At 40.5% G+C, this 23314-nt stretch overlaps 6 protein-coding genes across 13 annotated transcripts in view; 3 read left to right on the top strand and 3 right to left on the bottom strand.

The window, feature by feature from the left end:
- Positions 1–1427, top strand: msb1l. The gene is made up of 2 exons (XM_017068940.4): positions 1–273; positions 328–1427. Exons 1-2 carry the CDS (start codon positions 97–99, stop codon positions 1300–1302), a joined length of 1152 nt encoding a protein of 383 aa, XP_016924429.3. The 5' UTR covers positions 1–96; the 3' UTR covers positions 1303–1427.
- A 268-nt stretch (positions 1428–1695) lies between these two features.
- Pmvk (Phosphomevalonate kinase) lies at positions 1696–3169 on the bottom strand. The gene is made up of 2 exons (XM_017068952.4): positions 2849–3169; positions 1696–2391 (listed from the first exon to the last, which is right to left on the bottom strand). Exons 1-2 carry the CDS (start codon positions 2920–2922, stop codon positions 1893–1895), a joined length of 573 nt encoding a protein of 190 aa, XP_016924441.3. The 5' UTR covers positions 2923–3169; the 3' UTR covers positions 1696–1892.
- A 169-nt stretch (positions 3170–3338) lies between these two features.
- Positions 3339–5394, bottom strand: Hakai (E3 ubiquitin-protein ligase Hakai). The gene is made up of 3 exons (XM_017068674.4): positions 4907–5394; positions 4035–4555; positions 3339–3968 (listed from the first exon to the last, which is right to left on the bottom strand). Exons 1-3 carry the CDS (start codon positions 5280–5282, stop codon positions 3474–3476), a joined length of 1392 nt encoding a protein of 463 aa, XP_016924163.3. The 5' UTR covers positions 5283–5394; the 3' UTR covers positions 3339–3473.
- A 439-nt stretch (positions 5395–5833) lies between these two features.
- Positions 5834–6971, bottom strand: PCNA2 (Proliferating cell nuclear antigen 2). Its single transcript, XM_017073517.4, has 2 exons — positions 6809–6971; positions 5834–6557 (listed from the first exon to the last, which is right to left on the bottom strand). Exons 1-2 carry the CDS (start codon positions 6914–6916, stop codon positions 5898–5900), a joined length of 768 nt encoding a protein of 255 aa, XP_016929006.3. The 5' UTR covers positions 6917–6971; the 3' UTR covers positions 5834–5897.
- A 421-nt stretch (positions 6972–7392) lies between these two features.
- Positions 7393–9577, top strand: LOC108005977 (zinc finger protein weckle). Its single transcript, XM_017069418.4, has 3 exons — positions 7393–7683; positions 7749–9055; positions 9121–9577. Exons 1-3 carry the CDS (start codon positions 7477–7479, stop codon positions 9377–9379), a joined length of 1773 nt encoding a protein of 590 aa, XP_016924907.3. The 5' UTR covers positions 7393–7476; the 3' UTR covers positions 9380–9577.
- A 242-nt stretch (positions 9578–9819) lies between these two features.
- Positions 9820–23314, top strand: part of Lar (tyrosine-protein phosphatase Lar) — a 126269-nt gene continuing 112774 nt past the window's right edge. For 7 of the 8 annotated variants that reach the window (XM_036817090.3, XM_017080890.4, XM_036817078.3 and 4 more), the window contains exon 1: positions 10363–10658. The gene's annotated coding sequence lies outside the window, so the exon portion shown is untranslated. Of the gene's footprint in view, positions 10217–10362; positions 10659–23314 lie in introns of those variants that run through there. The other variant, XM_036817067.3, reaches the window with a different exon arrangement.

Genomic DNA, 23314 nt, shown 5'->3' with positions numbered 1-23314 from the left:
TGACGCCATTTCAAAACAAATGCGCGGCAACGAATTTTATTTCGCACCGAAGCATTGAGTGAAAAGTCGTGAAAGAAGAAAGATAAACAAAATAAAATGGGAGCAAAGGTAACCAAAATGGAGGGTGAATATCTGCCGGATACGCCGACACTAAACAAAATGCGACTGGCCAGCGAAAAGCAGGAAAATGTGGAAATGACGACGCCGATTAGAGAGCAAAACAACGCTTTACTCGATCCTCGATCACCAAATGGCTGTCGCACTCCCTTAAATGTGAGTTGTTAGGGATTTAAGATATTAATAGGTTGATAATGAATGGGGCGGCAGTTTTTGCAGAACGGCTCGCAGGTGTCACAGTCGCGTGCTGTGGAGCAGGAGGAGCAGCAGGTGGCCTCCAGTGAGAACGCCTTCACCGTGCTCCGAAAACGTTTGCTCAAGGGCTTCTCCCTCAACGATCCCCGCTCCCCGCAACTCAATCGCACTCCCCTGGTCCTCGACGAAGTGCGCTCCCTCAATCTGGACGACACCTTCGCCGATCTCTTTGTGGACACCAAAGTGGGTTCGGCTCAAACAGCAGCAATGCCCGCTACTCCTTCACCTCCCCAAGTCGACTTAGAGGAGAGTTGCGATAGCTTTGGCACGCCGCCATCTGCTCCCCACAACAACAGCTCCCTGGAGATCGTCTCGCTGTTCTATGACGAGGAGGAGACGCTGCCCTGCGAGGATCAGCTGCTGCAGCAACAGGAGAAGCTGGCCACGCCGCCTCCTGCACAGCAGCAGCTCCAGCACTGTGATCCTCGTTCACCCAGCCTGGGCGTCGATCGCACACCCATCATCTTCTGCGATGACGAGGACGAGGAGGCACGCGAGGCCCAGATGTTGGAGCATATTTTGGAAACCCTTACCCTGAATCTAAGCACTGGCAGCAGCATGGCCTCCTTTGCGGCTAACGAGGAGCAACCATCGGCCGTGCCGGCCAACAAGCATCTGGAGCGTGTGCGTTTGGGTCACAAGCGAAGGGTTCCACCACGCAAGCCGGCCAGGGCCAACAAGCCAAAGATTTACGTTGACCAGGAGGAGGAGTCACCAGCGGGAGGCGGTGCCATCACACCCAAGACAAATAGTACACCGCTGTCCGCTCAGAGGCGCACACCACTCAGTTGTGTTAAGAATAAGCCGCATTTCCGTTCGCGCTCCGTGGAAAAGGATCTTAGAAAGACGCAGATTGCTCCGGTCCAGAACTTTAACGATCAATTGAGGCTGATCTCCGGAGGCGAGGGACTGAATGGACCCATTTACTAAACCAGTTTAGTAGCTAATATTGCCTTATGCCCACCTATAACCCACCAAATCATTATGTATTTTCACAAACTCATACATTTATTATACATATTTTAATAAAAACATTTTATTAGTTTGCTTTGAAATAGTCTGTCTATATAAATGGATTGGTGAATGAAGTGTGCTTATGGGTACAAAGATTACAAGATTTGCAATTTTCACCTTTTGCTCATATTTTTCAATGAACTTTTATGATGGAATCCAATGAATTTATGAGCTTTTCACTTTTTATTACAGGTAAGAATTGAGTAAGTTACAAATCAACTTAATTCTCAACCAAAGCATTATTTCTTTCCTACCTAACTAGCAGCAATTCACCGACTTACAATTTGTATATTCATTGAAAAATACATCTTGATTTGAATAAAACCTTTGCACGAACTCTATTTATTACTAAGAGTATTTTATACCAAAAATATTAAGTACAAACTTAATATTGCATTATCTACGCTTTGTGTGAGGACCATTTTCGGTTTGGCAGGGGCCGGAATACATGATATATCAAAAATACATTAGTGCAATAGCCTTGATTCGAGTAATAAGTTAAAGCTTTACTGATACTGTAGCTGCAGCTTGTCCAGCAGATGGTCAATGGCCTCCTGGTCGAGTTTCTCATCGTTGGCCAGCACAAAGTCAAAGCCATCGGCCAGATCATCCAGATCGCACTCCGAAGGAACGTCATCGATGCCCGCGGTGAAGGTCCAACCTCGGGCGCGTCTCGTCTCCGGACGGGATGTTAGTCGCAGGGTGATGACCCTTTCCGATCCGTACGTTTCCCGAAACCACTTGATGTCGTTCTTGCGCCGCACATCGCTGACCAGGATGTAGGGCGTCGTCTGCTGGCGGCCCAGAGCCTCCTCCATGGCCACGCGGCAGAAGTAGCCGTAGTCCCGGGCCCGCACCTCGTCACTCCACACGATCATGTCGCGGCGATACTTCTCCTTGTAGGGTCCATCGCTGAGCAGAGCACTTAGGTCCAGCTGCAGCTTACGTGCCCACTCTGACTTGATGGGCTCCGAGATTCGAACGATCCGCGAACGGGAACCTAATCTAAGAAAACAAAGGGTTTTTATTATTGTTATTTGTTTTTTATTATGCTGGATAATTGTAGGGAAATTTTTTTTTTATATTTTAAAATATCAAACAAAATTTTGTTATTGTTTTTTATTCTTTTTTTTAAATACCTAAATTTTTAAGATTTTTTTAAGAAAGTAAAATTGGATTCTTAAGGTTGTGGGTCATATTGAAAATGATTTTTTTTATGATTTAGGGCTTCTAAATTGGAAAAATATATATTTACATTGTAATTGAAATTAAACAATTATAAGATTATTCAAATTCTTTTGTATTGTTTTTCATAAGATGATATAATAACCCAAGAAATATTTTTTTTTACGTAAATAGTCCGCATCCTATGGTTTTGAACTCAATTGTATGGAATTTTTTGGCAACAAGCTCAATGAAAAAAGGGTAGGATTTCATAAATATGTCTACGTAGGCTAGGTACCTCTGCTGCAACTTCTCGGATACGTAATCCTTGCCGCACTTTCGCTTGCCACTGATCAGCACGATTTTCAACATATTTCTAGTGGACTGGCCAACTTTCACTTTTGGTCGCGTGTTGTTTGCAATGCCGCTGCCTTCTGCTTCTGGCCTCGATTCTCTGAATTCTTCGTAGAGCTCATCAGATATGAGATGTAGTACTTGACCTGGCCAACGACTTGACTTCGGTGCTCCAGGTCTATTGTTTTTATGTTAATCTGCCATTCAACAATTGCATTTGCGCTCGCAGTCGGATTTGTTTACCTTTTGTATTTCACTTTCGAAGCAGCCAGCTGGAGAGTTTATCGTTATCAAAAGCATTCGATTGTCGGCCAATCGAGCGGGCTTTTTTAAAAACTGAGTTGTATTATAATCTTGTAATAATCATAGTTTAATTCATCATATCAACAGTTACAAATGATTTTAAAAAAGTTTAAAAATACAATTGGTTGGTATTTTAATTTCCGGGTAATTCTAAGCCCGTAAAGTACTTTTAATCATTTTCTTCTTAACATACATGCTAGTTAGTTCACTTAATTTAAAGCCGTGCCTGCGTAAAAATCTGCTGCCCCTGTGGATTGTTGCGCCCCTTATCTGTAGTATTGCGATTGCTGCCAGTTGCTACTCGAACCACCAGCTGACGTCTCTGCGGAGCCGGAGCCACCACCCTGGGCACCTGGAACACCAGCGGAATGGCTGGCATTTGCTCCAGTTGGCTGTCCGCCGGCTGCCACACCTCCCGACGCCCCTGAACCCGATCCCGATCCTGTGCCCGCACTGCCAAAGGAGGCGAGCACGCTGCTGTAGTAGGAGGCATCAGCCACCGACTCGGACTGATGGGGCGGACCCTTCTTGAGGCTGTGGTGCAGCGAGGCCTTGCCCTGATGACAGTCCTGGGCATTTGCATTGTTGATCCTGGCCAAATTGGCCAGCGTCAGCGTGGAGTGGCCGCCATGGATGGCATTTTGGGCAGCTGCGGATCCTGGCGGCGGTATGCTACCGATGCCTCCGACGCCGGTCAGTGGTCGTGACATGGGGCGGGCAATGGAGGCGGAAACGGACCCGGGGACAGACGACTCGGAGAGCTGCAAGGGGCAAGCGGTTTTTTATAGACAGGACAGCTTAGTTTAGGAGCCATAGGTACCACTCGCCTTGCGCTGCTTGTGCAACTCCAGGCCCAGACCGACGCCGCCCAGATCCGTCATTTTCGGCTGCTCCGCCATGGACGCCAGCTGTGGCAGTTGGTTCAACGGTGGTGGCTGCGGCGCCACATGTCTGTGATTGATGTGCGCCTGCAGGTCCCGCTGCGAGAGATAGGTTCGCCGGCAGCCGGAGCTTCCGTACCGACTGCCGCCGTGCGTGCACATGAACACGGTGCCCAGGCCGCTCTGCTCCACACGGAGCACTTTGTCCGTGCAGCGGGGACAGCTCTTGATGGGCTCAGCGCGGGCGCACTTGAGGCAAAAGACGTGCTTGCAGGGTATCATCCGTCCATAGACGAGAATCGGCTTGTCGCACTGATCGCAGCAATGGATCATTGGGTTGAGCACCTTCTCGCCAATCAGGCTCACCTTGTGGTTCCACTTCAAGCGCAACATGGGCTCGGGAGGTCCGCGAGAGAGTGTGGTAAAGGTGGGCGCCTCCAGCTGCGATATGTCCGCCTCCATGTCAACTGCAAAAGCGAGAGATTAGTTAAAAATTTACTCTGTTTTTAATATAAGAAATCGATTGAGGCAAAGATAATGATTATTATGAATACAGGAATGAAAGAATGTCGGCTTGCTAATTCTATTCAAAAGATGTAACCTGATGAATCTATATTTTTTAGGCTGAATAATGCATATGTAAGGCAGGATGTTTTGGATGTCTTACCCCATAAACATTACAAAATAACTATGAATAGATCATATCCTATGTTAATTTTCTACTAGTTCTTAAGACTCCTCGATATTTCAGATGAACATCTATTAGTCTACGTATCTTTGCCCATCTAATTCAATAGTGAAAACCTGATGAATCTTACTTGTTTGACTGAGCACTGGCGGAGGCACCTGCTGCAGGACCTGTGGCTGCGGCGTCGGTGGCGTCATCTCCTCGCCAACAGCAATGGTTCCTTGTGCGCCCTGCGGCAATGTGGGCTCCTCCAGGGCGTTGACCACCTCCATGTCGCCCTCCTTGTCCAGATCCTGCATTGCCGAATCCTCGGATGGCTCCAATCGCCCTGGACTGTCCTCCAGGGCTGCACAACTGCTGGCTGCCAGGGCTGCCGCTGCGGCGGCATCGGCGATACTGCTCTCGTCGATTTTCTTGCCACGACCGCGTCCACGGCCCCGGCCACGCCCACGCGCCCTGGTGCCTCGTCCACGACCGCGGCCTCGCTTTCCCTCCTCCGTGTCCATGGCTCACTCGTAATACCCTGGGTTTTTCAGGCGATTCTTAAGTTTTTCGGTTTTTGTTTAGCTCCGCATTTGCGCCCGGGCAGGGTTGTCAACACTTCTGTCCGGTAAGGTCTGCAGAGCTGCACGGTTTGGGGTGACCATCCCGCGAGCTAGTAGCACTGCGAATATGGCAACGCTGCACAGTGGTACAAATGGCTACTCTAGCGACATTTAAATAAAATCCCAGGATAAATGAAGAAATAATGGATACAAAGGTATTAAACGTTCAAAATACGTATAATCAAAGATTGATAAAAATAGAAAAATTATTAAACTAAATTTATATATGTTTTTAACAAAAGATAAGAACACAAGTTTAGGAAAAAAATTTTAAAGTACAAATAAATTGTATTAAAACCAATTTAACAAAACCAAATTACTAAAAAAAAATATAAAGTAATAGCTAAAATTATAACGATTTTGGAATGTTTAAAGTACAAATAAGTTGGACTAAAACCAATTTATTAAAAAAAGTATAAAGTAATAGCTATAAATAAAAAGATTTTGGAATTCATTTTTGGTTTTGATTATTTATATAAATTGTGTTAGAAGAGGGTAAAATTAATGATCTAACAGCTACGAGTCGGGATCATCCACCTTGGGTGCGAGATAGTATCGAATGTAGCCGTAATCCTCAATGGGGTACTCCACCAGCAGGGGAACCTCGGGAGCTAGACATATCTTCACGCGATCCGCCAGCGGAGTGGCCTTGGTGAAAGTGTTCAGGTAACGACCGGCGAAGGTCTGGGTTAGTGGATCCTTAACCTCGATGGTCACGTCCATTTTGGTGCCCTCGCTTAATTGGATATTGGCCGAACCCAAATCTCCGTTGGCCGAGAACTTGATGCCCTGCTTGGAACAGGCGATCGTCAGGGATTCACTAAACATGCTCATGTCTCGGCAAATGCGGGCAAACTCCATCGAGGGCAACTGAACGACGCAGGAGTAGTCCGTGTCCGGGATTCCCAAGTGATCCTGGTCCAGATTCAGCAGCTTGAGTTCGTAATCCGCCGTTCGTTCCTTGCCATCCGATTCGAAGATGAGTTGAATTTTGTCCGGTTTGTCGATGGCTTTAATTGTGACCGTATCGTCGCTATTGGCGCACTTAAGCACCTTGGCCAGCGATTTGAGGTCCAATCCCAGGGAGACATTTCGATCACAGCGGTATTTCACGAAACAATCCGATTGCAGACTCAGAACCACTAGTGACACATGCGAATTGTCCATCGACTGGAGCTGGAATATTAAAATTTAAAACTTTAGTTATAATCTTAGTTAATCTTAGTTTGAAGAATGTTTGGTTGAGACATTTATCCAAAACTATGAATTTTATATCAAAAAACTGTAATATAAAATATATTAGAAGTTAGTAGTTTAACATCGTCATAATTGGATTACTAATTTTAGTTTTATTATTTTGTAATAGTCCTATGGCTTTTATGGGAGTCCCCAGTAACGGAGTGATACTTAGCCGACTTCAAGCACACCTGTAAGCCAGAATCGCTGCAATCCAGCGTTCCCTGGGCGATAATCTCTTTCAGGGCCTCAATTATCTTCTTTAGGAGCAAAGTCGGACTTAAGCGCGCCTCCAACATTTTTTAAATTGTAACAATCGTTAAAATCCCGTTAATTTCGCAATTGTAAATAAACAATCTGAAGTTAGTCAGCTGTTGGACTGGCAGAGAGAGTTGCCAGACTGGCAGCAGAGCTTATTAGGGGGATTCCGAAAACGGAATTCGATTTTATTATTTGTAATATGTGACTATTACATACAATGAATGACTGAATTAAATTAAATAATCCATATAATTGTAATGAAATCGAGTCTTAATTCTCTCAATTAAAGATGTATTTACTGTTTAAACAATAAAGCACCAAATCGTAGGTGATTAAAGTTTTTAATTTTTATGTAACAATATATTGATAATATTTTATTTGCTTAAATTATTAATGTTACATTCATGTATTTTAAATTTCAAGTCCCTAATTTAAACGTTTCTCCAAATCACTGTTTATAGATCTGGCAGCTCCAGCAGTTTTGGGTCCAGTTCCGAGTGGAACCAATCCATTCGGTTCCAGTTCCACTTTGAGTCCAGCCGTCCAATATGTTTACGGTGGACGGGTATTTATTTATAACCAATTGCTGAGCTTCGCGATGGCCGCCGCCCAGTTGGAGGAGCATGCTCCACCCACGGATCTCCAACCGGATCGGAATCCCAGCAGCGACTGGCGGCTGTGGTGTCGCTTGTGCGCCAAGGACGACATACAGGGCAACATGAATGTTTTCCTTAAGAACGAAGACTCCAGCGAGGCATCCTCCTTGGAACTGGCCACCGCCATTGGCAAGTACTTCTGGGTGAATGTGAGTGGACCCTAGAGCTCTTTACCCAGTCACCCATAGATTTATATATATGTTTCCCTTACCAGATAACGCGGGGTGAGGAACTGCCGGAGATGATTTGCAATGAGTGCCTCTCGCTGGTGACATCGCTGGTGAACTTCTCGGATCGGATCACCCGTGTTCAGAAGCTCTACTGCATACTCCAGAGCACGTCCAGTCAGGAGACACCAAATCTCCAGGAGCTGCGCTCGAAGTTCGGCCTGCTGGACGATGAGACGCTGATGGAGGTACATTATGTAGACAAGAAGCCAAAGCTAGATGAACAGCTTGAATTCTTACCGGAGGAGTCGGCTTACGAGTTTGAGAACCCTCTAACTCCGAAGGAGAGGCAGGAAAAGAAGCAGGAGGATCAGCAGCAGGAACGGCCGGAGGAGGACTCAGAGCAGAAGGAAAGCGAGGATCAGGATCCAGACTACGAGGCGGATGAAGATGCTGTGCTGCTGAAGCTGTGCGATGCATATGGCATCCAGGGGGAGAGCTCCTCTAGTGGTAGCTTAAGCGACTCCTCGCCAAGGCAAGATAAGGCTGGGACAGGAGCCTCAGACTCGACCAAACGACACCAGTGCAGCGAGTGTTTGCGAACTTACGCCACGGCCAGAACCCTGCAGCGTCACCAGCGGCAGGATCATGCCCAGACTGAACCCTCCTCAGAGCAACTGCAATGTCCGGATTGCCCTAAGAAGTTCCGCTTTCACTACCAGTTGGACCGCCACATCGAATTTCATGTTCCCCTGCGAAAGCGAAAGCAATATTCCTGCAATAACTGCGACAAAAAGTTCGCCACCAGTGCATCCGCCCAGCAGCACGAGCAGTACATGCACCTGGATGAGCGTCCGAGGCCGGTGATCTGCGAGCAATGCGGCGTGGGTGTGCACTCGATGAGCGCCCTCAAGGAACACGTACTGAAGCACACGGACTATGCCCCCTTCGAGTGCGAGGTGTGCAAGAAGTGCTTCAAATCGGCAAATAGACTGAAGCATCACAAGGAGACGCACGATCCCCATAAGTACATCTGCCCGGAGTGCGGCATGCAATTGAATTCAAGGACGACTCTGAATCGCCATCGGCTGGTGCACACGGATCAGATGCAACACAAATGCGACTATTGTGGCCGGGAATTCAAGCGGGCCAAGGCGCTGAAGAATCACCTCATCCTGCACACTGGGCTAAAGCCGTACTCCTGTGACTTTTGCGATCGCACCTTCGCCAACGGCTCAAACTGCCGCACACACAAGAAGAAGTCACATCCCGAAGAGCTGGCCGCCCAGGAGGCGGCTGGCGGTGGAAGGTCCCATAACCGAAATATACCCAAGCTGGAAGCCCTTAAGGCATTGTGAGTTTCCTCAATAATGTTGTTTTATTACAAAATCTAAACCGTTTTGCCTTTTTTCTTTGCAGCACCAAAAACAAGGATAACCTGTCGCCGGTGGCCACCAAACAGAGCGGCTGTTTTGCTTTCGGAAAAAAACCGAAGCCATCATCCATCAAGGATAATGTCAGTCTTACTCCAGCTTCGAATCCCGCGCCCCCTCAAGATGCTCAGCCTGAACCGGCGTCCCAAACCGGAGAGGAAAACATAACCCAGCCTGATCCCCCAGCATCGACCATACCAACGATAGACAATATTTATAACCACATTATGATTGACTATCGCTGAAGGCGTATCTCAACTTTAAGTTTCATTGGCAATATGTAATAGAGCACGTTTTCCAAAACCAACAGGCACCCTTGCTTCAAAGCCACACGTTTTTATTTTCAAATTCTAATGTTATTTTAAAACCTGTTTTAATATAAAGATAAGTTCATTGTTTTAAAATCAAATAAAGCACAAATAGATGTGGCTTGCAAAAGATTACGTTCTATGTTAAAATGAGTTCCTTAAACATGGTTTTAATAAGGGCTTATTAAGAAGTTGCATCGGTGAGCGGGAAAATGGTATTTAAACGGTTCCGGCGATTGGCGCATGTGCCATGTGGGGTCCGGAGTCTGAATCAAGTCACCCCCATTTAAATCCAATCCTGGTATAAAGGAATTTAGTTCAGTTGACAGCGTGCGCCTTCCTCGTGTCCTGCTCTTCATTTAAATTTGTTTAAATACTTTACTCACAAACCAGTGTATTAAACGGTTAAAGATGTGTGAAAAACCCTAGGATATTCCCCAAACTAAAAATGTCCAGTTTGGGCAATAAACAAAGTGTAAGAAATGTGTGAGTAGCCGTTTTACTCCGATGTGTGAGCCGAAAAATCAAAAAAATCGATTTCTCCCCCAATAAAAACAAAGTGCAATAAATGGCCATAAACGCCCGATGAATTTCAAATAACCGAACTGAGCTTTAAAACGTGAAAATTGTGTTTGAAAACGGGATGTTTTAAAAACGAACAAGGCCCATAAAATTAAATATTAATACAACTAAGTAAAGAGCAGAAACTAAAAGAGCAGGCAGCAGCTGACAAAAAGAAAACTGAACGAAAAATTTAAGATACAATTTAAAAGTGTAAGTAATTTCCAAAGGAAGATTATGTTTAAATAAAATATTTTGGGATGCCAAAAGTTTAAATAAATTGAAAGTGCCTGTGCAGCCCTGGTTTTCGACTCCACAGCTGTTCTTTTTGCACCGCATCCCTGGTTTTGGGTTTTCGGAATCAGTTCGCTCGCGAACAACACGAAAGAACAACACCAAAATCTCTTTGGCTGCGCGAATTTATCCAAATATTCGTTGTTTTTCAATATTTTGGAATAGTTTAAAATGTGCGAGATGATTGTTTCGTTTTACCGAGTATCAAAAATGTGACAGTTTCAAAATCACCCTTTGTTTTTCGAGAGTTTTTGTCGGCGTTTTTCCCACTTGTTTTTTACGCACACTACGCGCGAGTTGCGTTTGTGTGTGTGTGTGCGTGTGTGTGAGCGTTCGTGTGAATAAAAAAATCGATTCTGTTGTAAGTTTTTGCCATTAATTACTCCGCCACATATTAAAGCTATTCTATTGAATCGATGAAAATGTGTAACATGTGTGTCCGACCAAACCCAACAGCATAGATATCTTGTCATGCTGGTCGAAATGGATGCTTGTTTATAAAGCCAAACCAGTCCTAAAAAAAAGTGGCGTGGGCGGACTTGAAGTTTGCCATCGGAGACAGAGTCCCAAAGTTGCCACAAAAATGTGCATAGTATCTGTAATCCGACGCAACAGTGCATTCTAAAATCGGTGCAGCAGGCCCGGTTTTATATACCGCATAAGGCGGAGTTAACCAAAGGGAACGCGACTTCATTGGATTCTATTAAATCATATTGGAAATGAGTTAAAAACTGGGTTTGCCATACCTAGGGTCCGAGAGATCCCGAAGATTTGTTGACAAAACATAAACTGCAATCCAAAATCTGTCCAGCTAGTCCGGTTTCATGTACATATACATACCTTATAAGGCAGAACATGCTAAAGGTAATTCGATTTAATTTGGTTGGTCCATCAATTCAAATTGGAACTGAGTGAAAATATGGCTTTTTTATGATCAAGGACGCAGATTTGTAACATAACAGATCATAGATATAGTCAAAAATCGGTTCTGCATATATAACGTACATCTTTTAACTCCCTCTTTATTAACTTTTAGCTCAAAGCGAACTTATATGTATCTAATCTGATTGGTTTGTTAGGAAATAATAATGGATGGAATGGATTCGTTTTTCGTATTTGATTTTCTATAAAATATTTTTTAACGTGTATTTTTAAAGTAATATTTTGTTAAAAGTCTTACAATATAATTAGTTAAAATGTCCATCTAGAGATAATAGTAGCTATCTCTAGAGAGATAGTAGTAGTAAAAGTCAATTTTTAAAATTCTTTAATTTACTTAATTTATTTAAGATAGAATTAGCCTTCGTCCCTTTTTTAAATACTTAGTTGCAGTTTTGCGAATCACAAGAAGCTAGATCATGCCAAGTTAGTTTTTAAATTAATATACAAAACTCCAACTCATTTGAGCATTTAACGCTTGAAGATGAGTTGCATATTTTGTTGTGAGTCATAAGCTCAAACTGTTTAGCATTAAATCCGTAAAATGTAGTTGATTAGGTTAAATTTACTACCGAAAAATTCTCACCGAAAGTAGGAATTAGAACATGGGGTTTTTAGCGAAATGGAAGATGCAAACAAAAGTTTCGGCGGTGGTAAAAGAAGGGAAGCCGCGAACCGCATTATATTCTTGGCTTGACCCAAATTGCAACTGCAACCTCTGAACTCCCGCCTGTGGCCTTTGCTTTGTCTTTGTGCCTTCAACTTCATTGTCCTTCTGTGTCCTGGGTTTGGTTTTTTAATGCTTTTTTATGCTGCCACCCCAGTAGATTCGTACTTCCACTCCGCTTTTTCTTCGATTCATGCGTTTTTTTTTATCATTTAATGTGCGGCAAGTTAATTGCCAAAAAGAACTTTGCCGAGCTGTTGCTGCTGTCGCCTTTTATCTGTGGCAAGTTTTTAAAGTATCTCATACCAATGCCAAACTCATTTTAGCCGGGCCGAAATTAAAAGCTCGCCCGCCAGCCTCATTAGTTGGCAATTATGGGCCAAATGGCTTGTCAAAGTAAGAATTTCCTTATTGAAATTGTTTTGCCCTGCGGAACCGGGGAAGTAAAAAAGATTCTCCACTTCCTTCGTTATCAATAGGGTTCGCCATTTTTTTGCGTTGCTGCAAATGCTCATTTCCTCCCGCTTAAATGACTTTTCATTTCTATTTGACGAAGGCGGCATTTTAATTAGATATTTTAGCTGAATACACACAGGACACCCGATACACCCTAGTGTGGAAATTCTTGGCTGGTTGGGACGGATGCATTCTACTTGGAAAAATTTGCAGTTTTCCCTTAGGGTTGCTCCGAGTCCAATGACCAGGCTAGGCATCCCCGTAATCCTTGCTAATGCGGGGGTGGAAGGAAATTGATTTCAGAGGGGTTTCTATTTTGGATTTGCAGCCCCTTATGTCCTGGGTATAAATACGTTTGCAGTTTTTGAATGTATATGTAGTTAGGAACACATAAATAACTTTTACTATTGTCAATATACATTTTAATTTAGTTGTTAAAATGTTAGTTTCTACTATAACTTTAATTCCTTGTCAAGTTCTAACACAATTAAGTTGTGGTTTATTTAATTAAAAACTTTTAAAATTAAATTTTCAACTAAGTTTTAACCAAATCATACACATTCGTATGTACATCTTTGGGCAAGTTTAATTTATTTCCGAATATAAACAATTGCAGATTCACTTTAAAGTAAAATTTTGTATAAACACCAGAATATTCCTAGTTTTGCCATATTGTTTGATGACATCACTATCTTTAAAGTGCACTCTTATCTAAATTGAATGTTCTTTATTCTTGTCAACTGCTCAACGGGTGCTACAATAAAAATTGCCTTGTGCTAGTCTCTGACCCATATCAACACTCATAAAATGGAAATAACTCTTGCCGAACGCGGCCAACTAGCTTAATATCTTGGCCGTTAGTCAATTTTATTTGTTATCTATGTGTTTCCATGACTTGACTTATTTGGCTTGCTGCTCTTCAGCCTACGCAAAATGCCGAAATATAATCCACTTGGCTTAGGGGCCGTCATATACGCATTGATAAGCTTTGGTCGACTTTGTGTCATGGTTTTCAACGTGCGGGAAAATGGTTTTAGTTGTTTACTTTTGCGATAAGATGTTATGAATGAATTTTGGTCATGCAGGTTGGTTATATTAAAAGATTTGGGAAATTATTCTTGCTGCAGTTAAATATTAATGCTTACGGACGGACACGCTTAGATGAAGTCGAATAATGATCTTGATCATGAAGATATACCATTTATTGGATCGCAAACTTGTTCTAGTACCTGTTACCTACTTTTCAACAACTCAAATATACGTCTTAACTATTCGAGTGTATTTAAGAACAATAAAAAGTCTATTTCTAAAAAAAAAATATTTTCTTTTAAATTAAATGTGTTTTGTTGTTTTTGTTTGCTTAGCTAACATTTTGATACAATCATGTTAAGTTTACAACATTCTTTTATATTCTATGTTTTAACCGTTCTATAAATGTTCAGGAAGCCCCAAAAGCATTTAATAAAACTTTTAGCTCATTGTGTAGACTTTCCAAAACAAGAGCTTTTCCTTGATATAACATCAGGACTCATTGCAGGTCCAAAATATTACTACTTTTATGTGTTCAAGCTGTCATACCGAATTGTAGCACTCATTGTAATGTTATATGCATTTTCATTGTAGCAAAGCTTTTTCTGTATGTCCTTTCTGTATAAAAGTACTTCCACATCAAGGGACCAATAATCGCAAAGCTTCTGTTCTTCATATAACATCTGGCATAACTTTTTAATAGTAAAAAAATGTTCTCATACATTTTATCTTTCAGTTTATAACAAAGTTCTATAATAAGCGTATGCCTTGTATAACAGTGGACAATCCACCCCCACAAGTCGGTATGAACAACTATTATACATCCTAAGTTTTCTATAAAACGTATATAACAGTGCACAATCCACCCCTCTTAAGGCGGAATGTCCATATCCCGAGTGTTCTACCCCTAAGTGTAATTCAGAAATAAAACGTGTATAACAGTGAAAATTTTACCCCCTTTGAGACGTAATGAACAACCATTATACATCCTGAGTTTCCTACCCCTAAGCGTTCATTTTAGCAATAAATGTGTATAACAGTGCGAATTTTACCCCCTTTGAGACGTAAAGAACAACCATTATACATCCTGAGATTCCTACCCCTAAGCGTTCATTTTAGCAATAAAATGTATATAACAGTAAACACTTTACCCCCTTTGAGACGTAACAAACAACCTTTATACACCCTGAGTTTTCTACCCCTAAATGTTCATTTGAGATGTAAAAGACCGCCGATGATACAAATGAACAGAGATTTCCCCCTCACTGATGGCAATGTGAATTGAAATGGTTTTCTTGCTCACTCAGCTGCGAAGCTAATGAATGAGTTAAAAGTGCATATTCCCCTATTTCAAATCCTCAGAGTGCCCTGCGCTGCCAAGGCTTTTGTGGAATAAAGAAAAAAAAGCTAGTAGCACGCATATAAATTGCACGTTATTACCCGGTGCAACTGCAACTGTAGAATCGGACAGACATTGCATCCCTTGACGGTCACATTTTTTGCAAGTTCTTTATTTTTTTTATATTTTTTTTGCATTTGCATTTGGCACTAACAGAAAAATAAGCAACCCATGGAAAATGAGTAAAAAAAGCAAAGCTTTTACTTTAATTAAATGCGTGCGTGCTGGGAGAGTTCCAATTTAGATTTGCTCTGACTTTGTTCTATATATCCCCCAGATGTTGGCTCCTTGATTAACGGCAGTCGCCTTGGAGCTCCTTTCCACGATGCTCCTCCTGTTTCCTGGCTCCCCAATGATTTTGCATAGCACACTTTTATGCTGATTGAGTGCGGCTTATCTGCATTGCCATATATGCCATATGCTATATATGTATATATGCCATATATGCTATATTCTGTATTCCGTATGGGCGGGAGTGCGTTAAGCCCGACTGAATTATGACATAACTCAACCGTTGGTCGTTTATGTCAATTGTAAGCAAATCAGCGCTGGGGCATTATCCATAAAAAAATGGAGACCGTATATAAGAAAAGTAACCGCAGCGAAAGCCGAGACAAATGTCATTATTAAAATGGGCATAAAAATAACGAATGACAACTTGGCGAATGTAGAGCGAGGGTGGATTGGTGACTCTGTAGGAAGAATATATTAGTATAGAAGAATATGTTAATATGTATTAATAAATATTACTTTATTGTATATTTGTTTCTCACAAAAATGAAAGAGTCTTGTAATTTTGATTTTAAATATCACACAAGAATTTATCCTTGTAATTTGGTTTTTATTGGTTTTCAATTTTATTTATATAATTAAAATATCATATTTTTCATTTGGCATTCTTCATTAAGTTTAGAAAAATACAATACCTGCTAGAAATGTAAAAAGAAAAAGTGCCCTAACTAATTTGTAATATTATTGCATATTTTTTGTAACATGTAAAAAATTATTGGTTTTCATCAATAACAAAAATAGTAATATTCAATTGAAGGCTTATTTAAATATTGAACTTTATGAAATTACTGGCTTAACGAAGCTTCTAAAGTGTTTTAGTACAACTAAGCTTACACATAGACAGTGAAAACGTTTAAGCTCTGAATTTATGCAATAATAAATGCTATTTTGATATCATCCCTCGCATGTTGATGTTCAGACGCATCCTTTAAGCAATAAAATACCAAGCTAAAAGCCCTTCAAAATGACACACAGAGATGTTTGTTGTTATTGTAGCTGCTGCTGCTGCTGCTGCTGGTGGTGGTGCTGCTTTTGCTGCTTCTGTTTGGAGCAAGTGCTATAAATTTGAAGTATTAAAACAGATATCGAATGGATTATTTTTAATATATGACCGGCCATATATTCGAGAGCAGACATACCATACAAAAGCTGGCTGGCTGGCTGGCTGGCCACCGAAAAACTGCAGCCTGTGGCTGGCGAAAGAGCAGGCGAATTGGCCCATTGATGCTGGTGCAGCCAAGGCGAACCGGATTGCAATTAGCCTGCTGCAAGTGCCTCCCACTCCGAACCCAACCAGCCCACTCCATCCACACCCACATATCGTTATCCTAGTCGAGTGTTGCTACAAATTGCCATCAGCAGGAGCAGCATAGACGTAGCCCCATCCAACCATCCAACAATCCACCCACCAACTTCCTTGTCGGCATCCGCATCCGCATTAGCATTGCCAACTCTCGAAGCATCACAGCTGGCATTTTCCGCTGCGTAATCCTTTTATTAATCCCCTTGGCTTGGTCTAAAATCCTTTACACTGCTGTTGGCACTTTTGCAAATCATGAAAAAGAAACCGCAAGCTTAAGAAAAATATGTAGTACAAGTGCAGCCTGTGGGCTCGACTATTTTATGCGCAGGTTTTTGTTTGCAAAGCGATTATTAAAAAAGAGGATTGTATTTAACTTTTTATTTTAAAAGGTGATGTATCGAGTTGAGCTATAATATGCTTAAACGCATTTAAAACCATTTAAAAGCAGTTTATCTCGGCATTTATGCTTACAGAAAAATGTTATAAAAATAAAAATTTTACTGTGGCAAAATGTTTTATGGAAGTCTTTTTCTTTATGAGAATACAAAATGTATTGTGGTTAGGCAAACTGAACCTTAGTTTAAGTTCATTTTCAGGTCAGAAAGTCTAGAAGATTTTGAACTTCCCTGGATACCCCTTGATTATCCTTAGATAATAAGTAGCGAACTTAAGCAAAACTCCTTGCCCGCTTAAATAAAGCTTTGCTTGCTTAATTTTCGAAAAATTCGTTGCAATGTTTAGCGTATATTAAAAATTAATTGGCCAAGGGTATATGTATATCCTTTACCCGCAGCAGTGCACCATTCCCCAATGTCCTTACCCTTTCCCAAACTCCTTACTCCTTTCACCCAGACAGCGTGGAATATTTATGCCCACCGTGTAATTTGTGTTGATTATTTTGCCTTGTTTGTTGTTGCTGCTGAGTGGAGCAGCTGCTGGTCCCGGCCAAGTGCTAAAAAGTATTACGCATTTCTTGGCGTATGGTTTTTTAATAAAGCGAATTAATCAGGACCTTGCCGAGGAAACAGTAAAAGCTGTAGGACGGCAACTTTGGGCCCCTTTTCGCCGATCTCCTCCTTTCATCTTGCAAAGCGCGCGCGCTCAACATTAAAAATTCAAAATGCACTTAACGAAGCATAGCGCGTAAACCGATAGCCAAGTTTTGGCTAGGGTTGGTCCAGGGTGTTGTCCGCTGCGTCAAAAAACCCTTTTTAATGGTATTGGCAAAAGGTGCTACGTGAGCATCCTCCCAAGACATCCCGTCTGTCAGAGGTCAGGCTGAGATTTGAACATCACAACGAATATTTAATACATTACAAGGTTTTGAGAAGTAAATAAATCTAACACTAAATAATACCTTTAGTATTTTTTTTAGTATTTTAGTAATATGTTAGTATTAGAAAGAAAGTTGGTTATATAAAAGTTGTTTGCTTTTAATACAGTTTCCAATATAATTAAATGTTAGCATTCTTTTTCTTAGGTTGGTAGATTTTTAAGATTTTTGGGACTCACCCAGTCCTTAAGAGTACATTTTATTTTAACCTTGTTATTATATACATAACTAAAAAAAAATTATAAAACTGAAAACATTTAAGGGGAATAATCTTTTAAACTATGTGTTCCTAAGTCTAAAGCGTTATACTATAGCTAAGCTGTTTGTTTTTAAGTTAAAGAACAAGTTAAATGAGCGAATGTGAGTTAGGGAAAATACTAAAATATTTAAGAAAAATAATAGTATCATTAATTATTTTTGGAAAAAAAGAGAGTTGTAAGGGCATTTTTGAGTCCACTTAAGTCAGTCCTTGTTCATCATGCTTTCCCTGGGACCTTTTCTTCTTTTTGTCAAAAATATTGTAAAATCTTTTTGAGTTGGTGGCACTCTATCAACATTAGCGTTTCTTGTTGCCTTTTTTATCGTTGTTGTTATTGTTGCTGGCTGGGTTTGGCTGCTGCTTTTTTCACGCACCACGCGCAACGGGGTTTTGGGCCAGGCTAATTCAATTAGCTTGACTTTGCCACTTAAGCTTTTGCCTTTTAATAATAAGCAGACGGTTAAGTACTTTACTTTGCAGGGCAAGGAAGGGCAGGCAACGACCAGAATACATTTAAATTACACGGCTAGAGGGCGGGGGGTAGAAGTGAAAATTAAACAATTTAGTGCTTTTAACCTATCGGTTAAATCAAGACTTCAGACATAAATCATGGGCGGAAAAAAAGAAGCGAACACGGTTAGGTGGGAGGTGTGTTAAATGTCAATAAAAGGAAGGCCAGACTCCTGCTGAGTATAAATGTCAGAGTCAACATGGCGTATGCGTAATAAATGTCATTAGTTTGCATGTTTGGGCCGCATGCTAAGTGGGCGTCATATTCCATTTGCCTGTGCAATTGCACATAAATCAAATAAACAACTCAATTGAAATGTTAGAGCACTAATTTCATAATTATATTGTCATAGCCATTATCCTCCATCCATCCATACATACATATACATCCGTATATCTATTGTGTCCTGGCAGAGTGTTTATGTGTTTGTGTTTTCAGAGAGAGAATGAGGTAAATGAGGCAAACAAACAAAGGTGCTGCATACTTTTCTGGGCATCGCCGGCCACGTTTCAACCTTCAGCTTAATGAGTAAATCGTAAACTAATTGCAAGATAATTAATTTTAATTATTTGTGTATTTTACTTGTATTTCTTGGCGGCATAATCGGGCTGGGTCCGAAAAACCAACGGATCCAACGGAACCATTAAAAGCACATTAGCTTGTTAAGCGATGGTTCACCTCTTCTCCTTTGTTTCTCCCCTACCGCCAGAAATTCCGCTTATAGGCAATGGGAATAACATGGCTAACACACACACGCAACACACACACACTCGTGGAACTTTCTCCTCTGTTTGTTGTCCTTGCCTTGTTCATACATCATTATCATTAAAGCGTTAAATTGTTCTGTTGTCTTAGTATGTGTATGATGTATAAATTGCTTTGCGAGTGTATTAGTTGGAGTTTTGGAAGTTTCACGTTCAACCGAAACAATTCACATAATTTAGTTTGATGATTTGGGCGCTTATAATTGTGGTTTTTTGTGTATCGTATCGTATTTCTAATATATCACCCGGGGAATTCGTAGTGTATGATTATTTTTGATAATTGGTTAAGTTATGGATAGGATAATTATGATTGCGCCGCGTTGATTTGGTGCAGATTGCAGTTGCACGGTGTATTCGGTTACCTGTTAGTTTTCGTTGTAATTGTCTTTCAAATTGAAAAATCATAAATTCAAAATCAAATATCAGTTATAAACCAGTTTATTTTGGACCAAAAATCTGCTTCCGTACAATATGCAATGCATTATTTATTGGTTTACCTGTTAGTTTTGGTTGTAATTGTCTATTAAACCAAAAATTTGCATCTGTACAATGTACAAAGTATTATGTATTAAGTTACCTGTTTGATTTGGTTGTAATTGTCTATTAAAATGAGAAATCATAAATTCAAAATCAAATATTGGTATAGACAATTTTAATAAGGACCGAAAATTTGCAATTTATGATGTGTAGGCATACCTGATAAATCATAAATTCAAAATTAAACAATTTTAATAAGGACTGAAAATTCGGATCTGCACAATATATAGTTTCAGAGATTGGAAAATGCTTAAACACCTTAAATTTGTTTATCCTTTTTATTTAAGTATATTTTGCAATGGTTTCATTTTGGAACATAGTATGATCTTATTTATCTTTGATTTTACCAAAACATTTAACATATGTATAACCTTTTCACTTAAGAACTGGAAAAGATCTTGATATCTCCCGCAAGTTTTGGAAGGGAAAAAAAGACGTACGAATAAAACGAAACTTTCTTGTTACGTTTGTAATTTTTCTGGCGCTTTTCCTCCATCAAAACCCCCCCCCCCCATCCAATTGTTGATGTACAGTTACAGGCTTTCGTATGTATGTGGCATACTTTGTACATGTCAGGATTAAATATTCATGATGCAGTCGGTGGACGAGGGACAAACAGACGTACATATTTACAGGAGAATGGGATATGTAACATCTTCATAAGCAGGAAAGACGGCTACGCTTTTATGCCTAAGACATTTCGTCTGCGAAATGTTGGTATTAGTTTATTTACCGTTACACGCTCAGTTAGGGCTAACACAGACACACACACACACACACTCAGTAGAAGATAGAGTCATTTGGCACTGCCATTAATGTAGCCGCTAAGTGGCTATGTCATGCTAGGCTGGTCCAACTCCCCAATATATTTAGGTATATATACTTGTATAAAAAAAAAAAGCAGAAAAAAACCGAACCGCAAAAGGCTGTCAAGAGGGGCCCAAAAGATTTCCGGCTGAAAAGGGTGCGTGTCTTCTGCTAACTGAAGAGCGAGATGACGACGAAATGGAAGGCCTTTTGCATATTTCATAAGCAATTACTAAGCAAACCCAGCGAAAGCGCATAGGCGGATTTCAGTCATTTGTCCTTCCTGCGTTGACTTACCAACGTATAAAAAAAAATATATATATATATATAAACAAAAAAAAAATTAGCAACAAACATTAGTCAACAAAATTAAATCGCCACTCGTCCAACTGAATTGGCGCAGATGACAAGAAGTGCTTAAAAGTAGACCACATAATTTATGATTTCATTTTATGACAGCACACACGCAACCCTCAAATTGTTCTCTATGCTTTTGTTTCAGCCTTTTTTAAGTCATTGCTTCCTATTATTTTGTTATTAAATTACATCAAATTGCTTTCACTCCACTCCATGTGTGTGACCTTTCAAAGTTCAAAGCGATTGACAGCCTCCTCTCAAATTCCATCCCATTAAAAGCTGATTTTGTCGTATTACATTTGCCAAGCTATAAGCGTTGTAATGATTTTTTATTATTAATTTTTGGTTGGCTTGGATGATTCTTTGAAATGGATAACAAATTGTGCCACCGCTCTTAACAAAGGGAATTACCTATAAAAATGATAATGAAGTGTTTGGGTTTCTTAATACTAGATGATTTATGATTAGACAATAATAAAGAATTGTGTTTAATAATATTTTAAATGATTATCAGTGCTTAAACAAGAATTTATATTTAATCATCAATTAATGGAAGAATTATATCAGTATTTATTAAAATATCAGTTAAATTATAAAGTTAATCCAAAACTATAGCTCTTTGTACTGTTGCTAACTTAATATCCTTGTAGCTTCCAGGGATGTGATTGATTTCCTACTTCGTCCTGTAGTCCAGTCCCTTTTAACTGTCCGGCAATCCCAAAGCACATTGTACTATGTTATCAAGAGGCCCGGCAACACATTGCCAAATTACGACTTGATTATCTCTCGTAGCCATCGCTAAACAAAAGGCAACAATTATCTTAATGCCAGGTGCAAGAAATTAATGTCCTGTAAGCACATTTCAACACAATATAACTAACGAAGACTGGGACTATGACTATGTCTATGAGTATAACGATGTCATCGCACTTAATCTCCGATAAAGGCGTGCGTCCTTTGTCCCCCATTTCGTACCATTTCATAGCATTTCATAGGCATAGAGAGAAAGCACCAAGTGAACATCGAAATATAGATTAGAGAAAAGGTACCGACAAATCGCTGTCTGTCTCTGCCAGTGGAACTAGGACATGGCTTCAAATGCCTCAAACCCATTACAAGTCCTTTTTTCCTTCTTCTTTTTTTTTTTTGCTACCTTTTCTACGCTTCGTAGTCGTTGGGTGTCATCTATTTGTATTTTTATGTGCTTACTGTCAACGAAATAATTGACTAACATTGTGAGTTCCCTGGGTTCAGCTGCGAGTGGTTAGCTGTTGACATCTTAAGTGAAGGGAAGAGTAAGTGCCGGGGAAGCGGAAATGTTTTAACTTATGTTTAGATGGAACATAAGATGGTAGTCCTTAAGGAAAAAGTCAATTTGAATAGGGTAAAATGCTTTTTCACAAAAATTATGACAAATAACAAACTACATGAATTTATCAAATCGAAAATCATAGTATATTTGATTAATTTTTCTTATATACTGAACATACTAGCTAACCATAGATTTCATAAGTGATTATTTTATATGTTTAGTTGGGATTAGCCTTTGTAGTACTTTCTTTGATACTTTGTTTTCTCTTTTTTTATCATAATCCCTGGTACCATACATTTCTTTCAGTCATTTTATGGCTTAAACGCTGGCATACCCTTGGGCTTTATGCCTTTCCAATGCATTGAGCCACAGTAATATACAACAGAAATCGGTGAAACTTTTACGAGTTTACCAGTGAAGTCCACCTGTTCAGCATACAAAACTAGGAGCCCATTTCCTTTTTGACTACCCTATCATATACATATACATATCCATACTACCGACAATATTTGGTGCGTGGGGAAACCAATTTCCTTGGCGTAGCACTTACTGCTATTTTGGTAATATGACCATTTTATGGCTCACGCATGTGTAGGCGGTTGGGGGCGAGAAGGTGCTAAAGCTAAACACGTACTACACAGGATAGGCAGCCTTCAGCGAGTGAAAGTAGGCAGATGAAATATGTGCACAGCAGCGGCACCTGCTTTTTTTTTAATGAAACAATCTCTGCAAATATGATATTTTGTATGCAAACATGCAAAATATTGTTGCGGGACCCACCAAAAAATGTAAAAAAAAAAGAAGAACACGAAAAGGTAGAAAAAGCGCACTCATCGTAAAAATAAATAAGCCTGGGCCCATGCTGAGCCGTGATGGAGGGCTGCAAACGTTGGACTTGCTTGTGCCTTCAAAAAAAAAAACAAAATAAATAAATAAACAAATATTTGCGTTGACAATAAGCTGAGGGAAGAGAGGAAAACGTACTATACCCTCCAGAATATGATTTCTCTGGAATTTCAAGAGATTAACAAACGTTTTTTACTAGAGAAATAT

Source organism: Drosophila suzukii, chromosome 2L (genome assembly GCF_043229965.1).
Source record: "Drosophila suzukii chromosome 2L, CBGP_Dsuzu_IsoJpt1.0, whole genome shotgun sequence".
NCBI classification, from domain to species: domain Eukaryota; kingdom Metazoa; phylum Arthropoda; class Insecta; order Diptera; family Drosophilidae; genus Drosophila; species Drosophila suzukii.
This window is presented reverse-complemented; position numbering and strand designations above follow the sequence as displayed.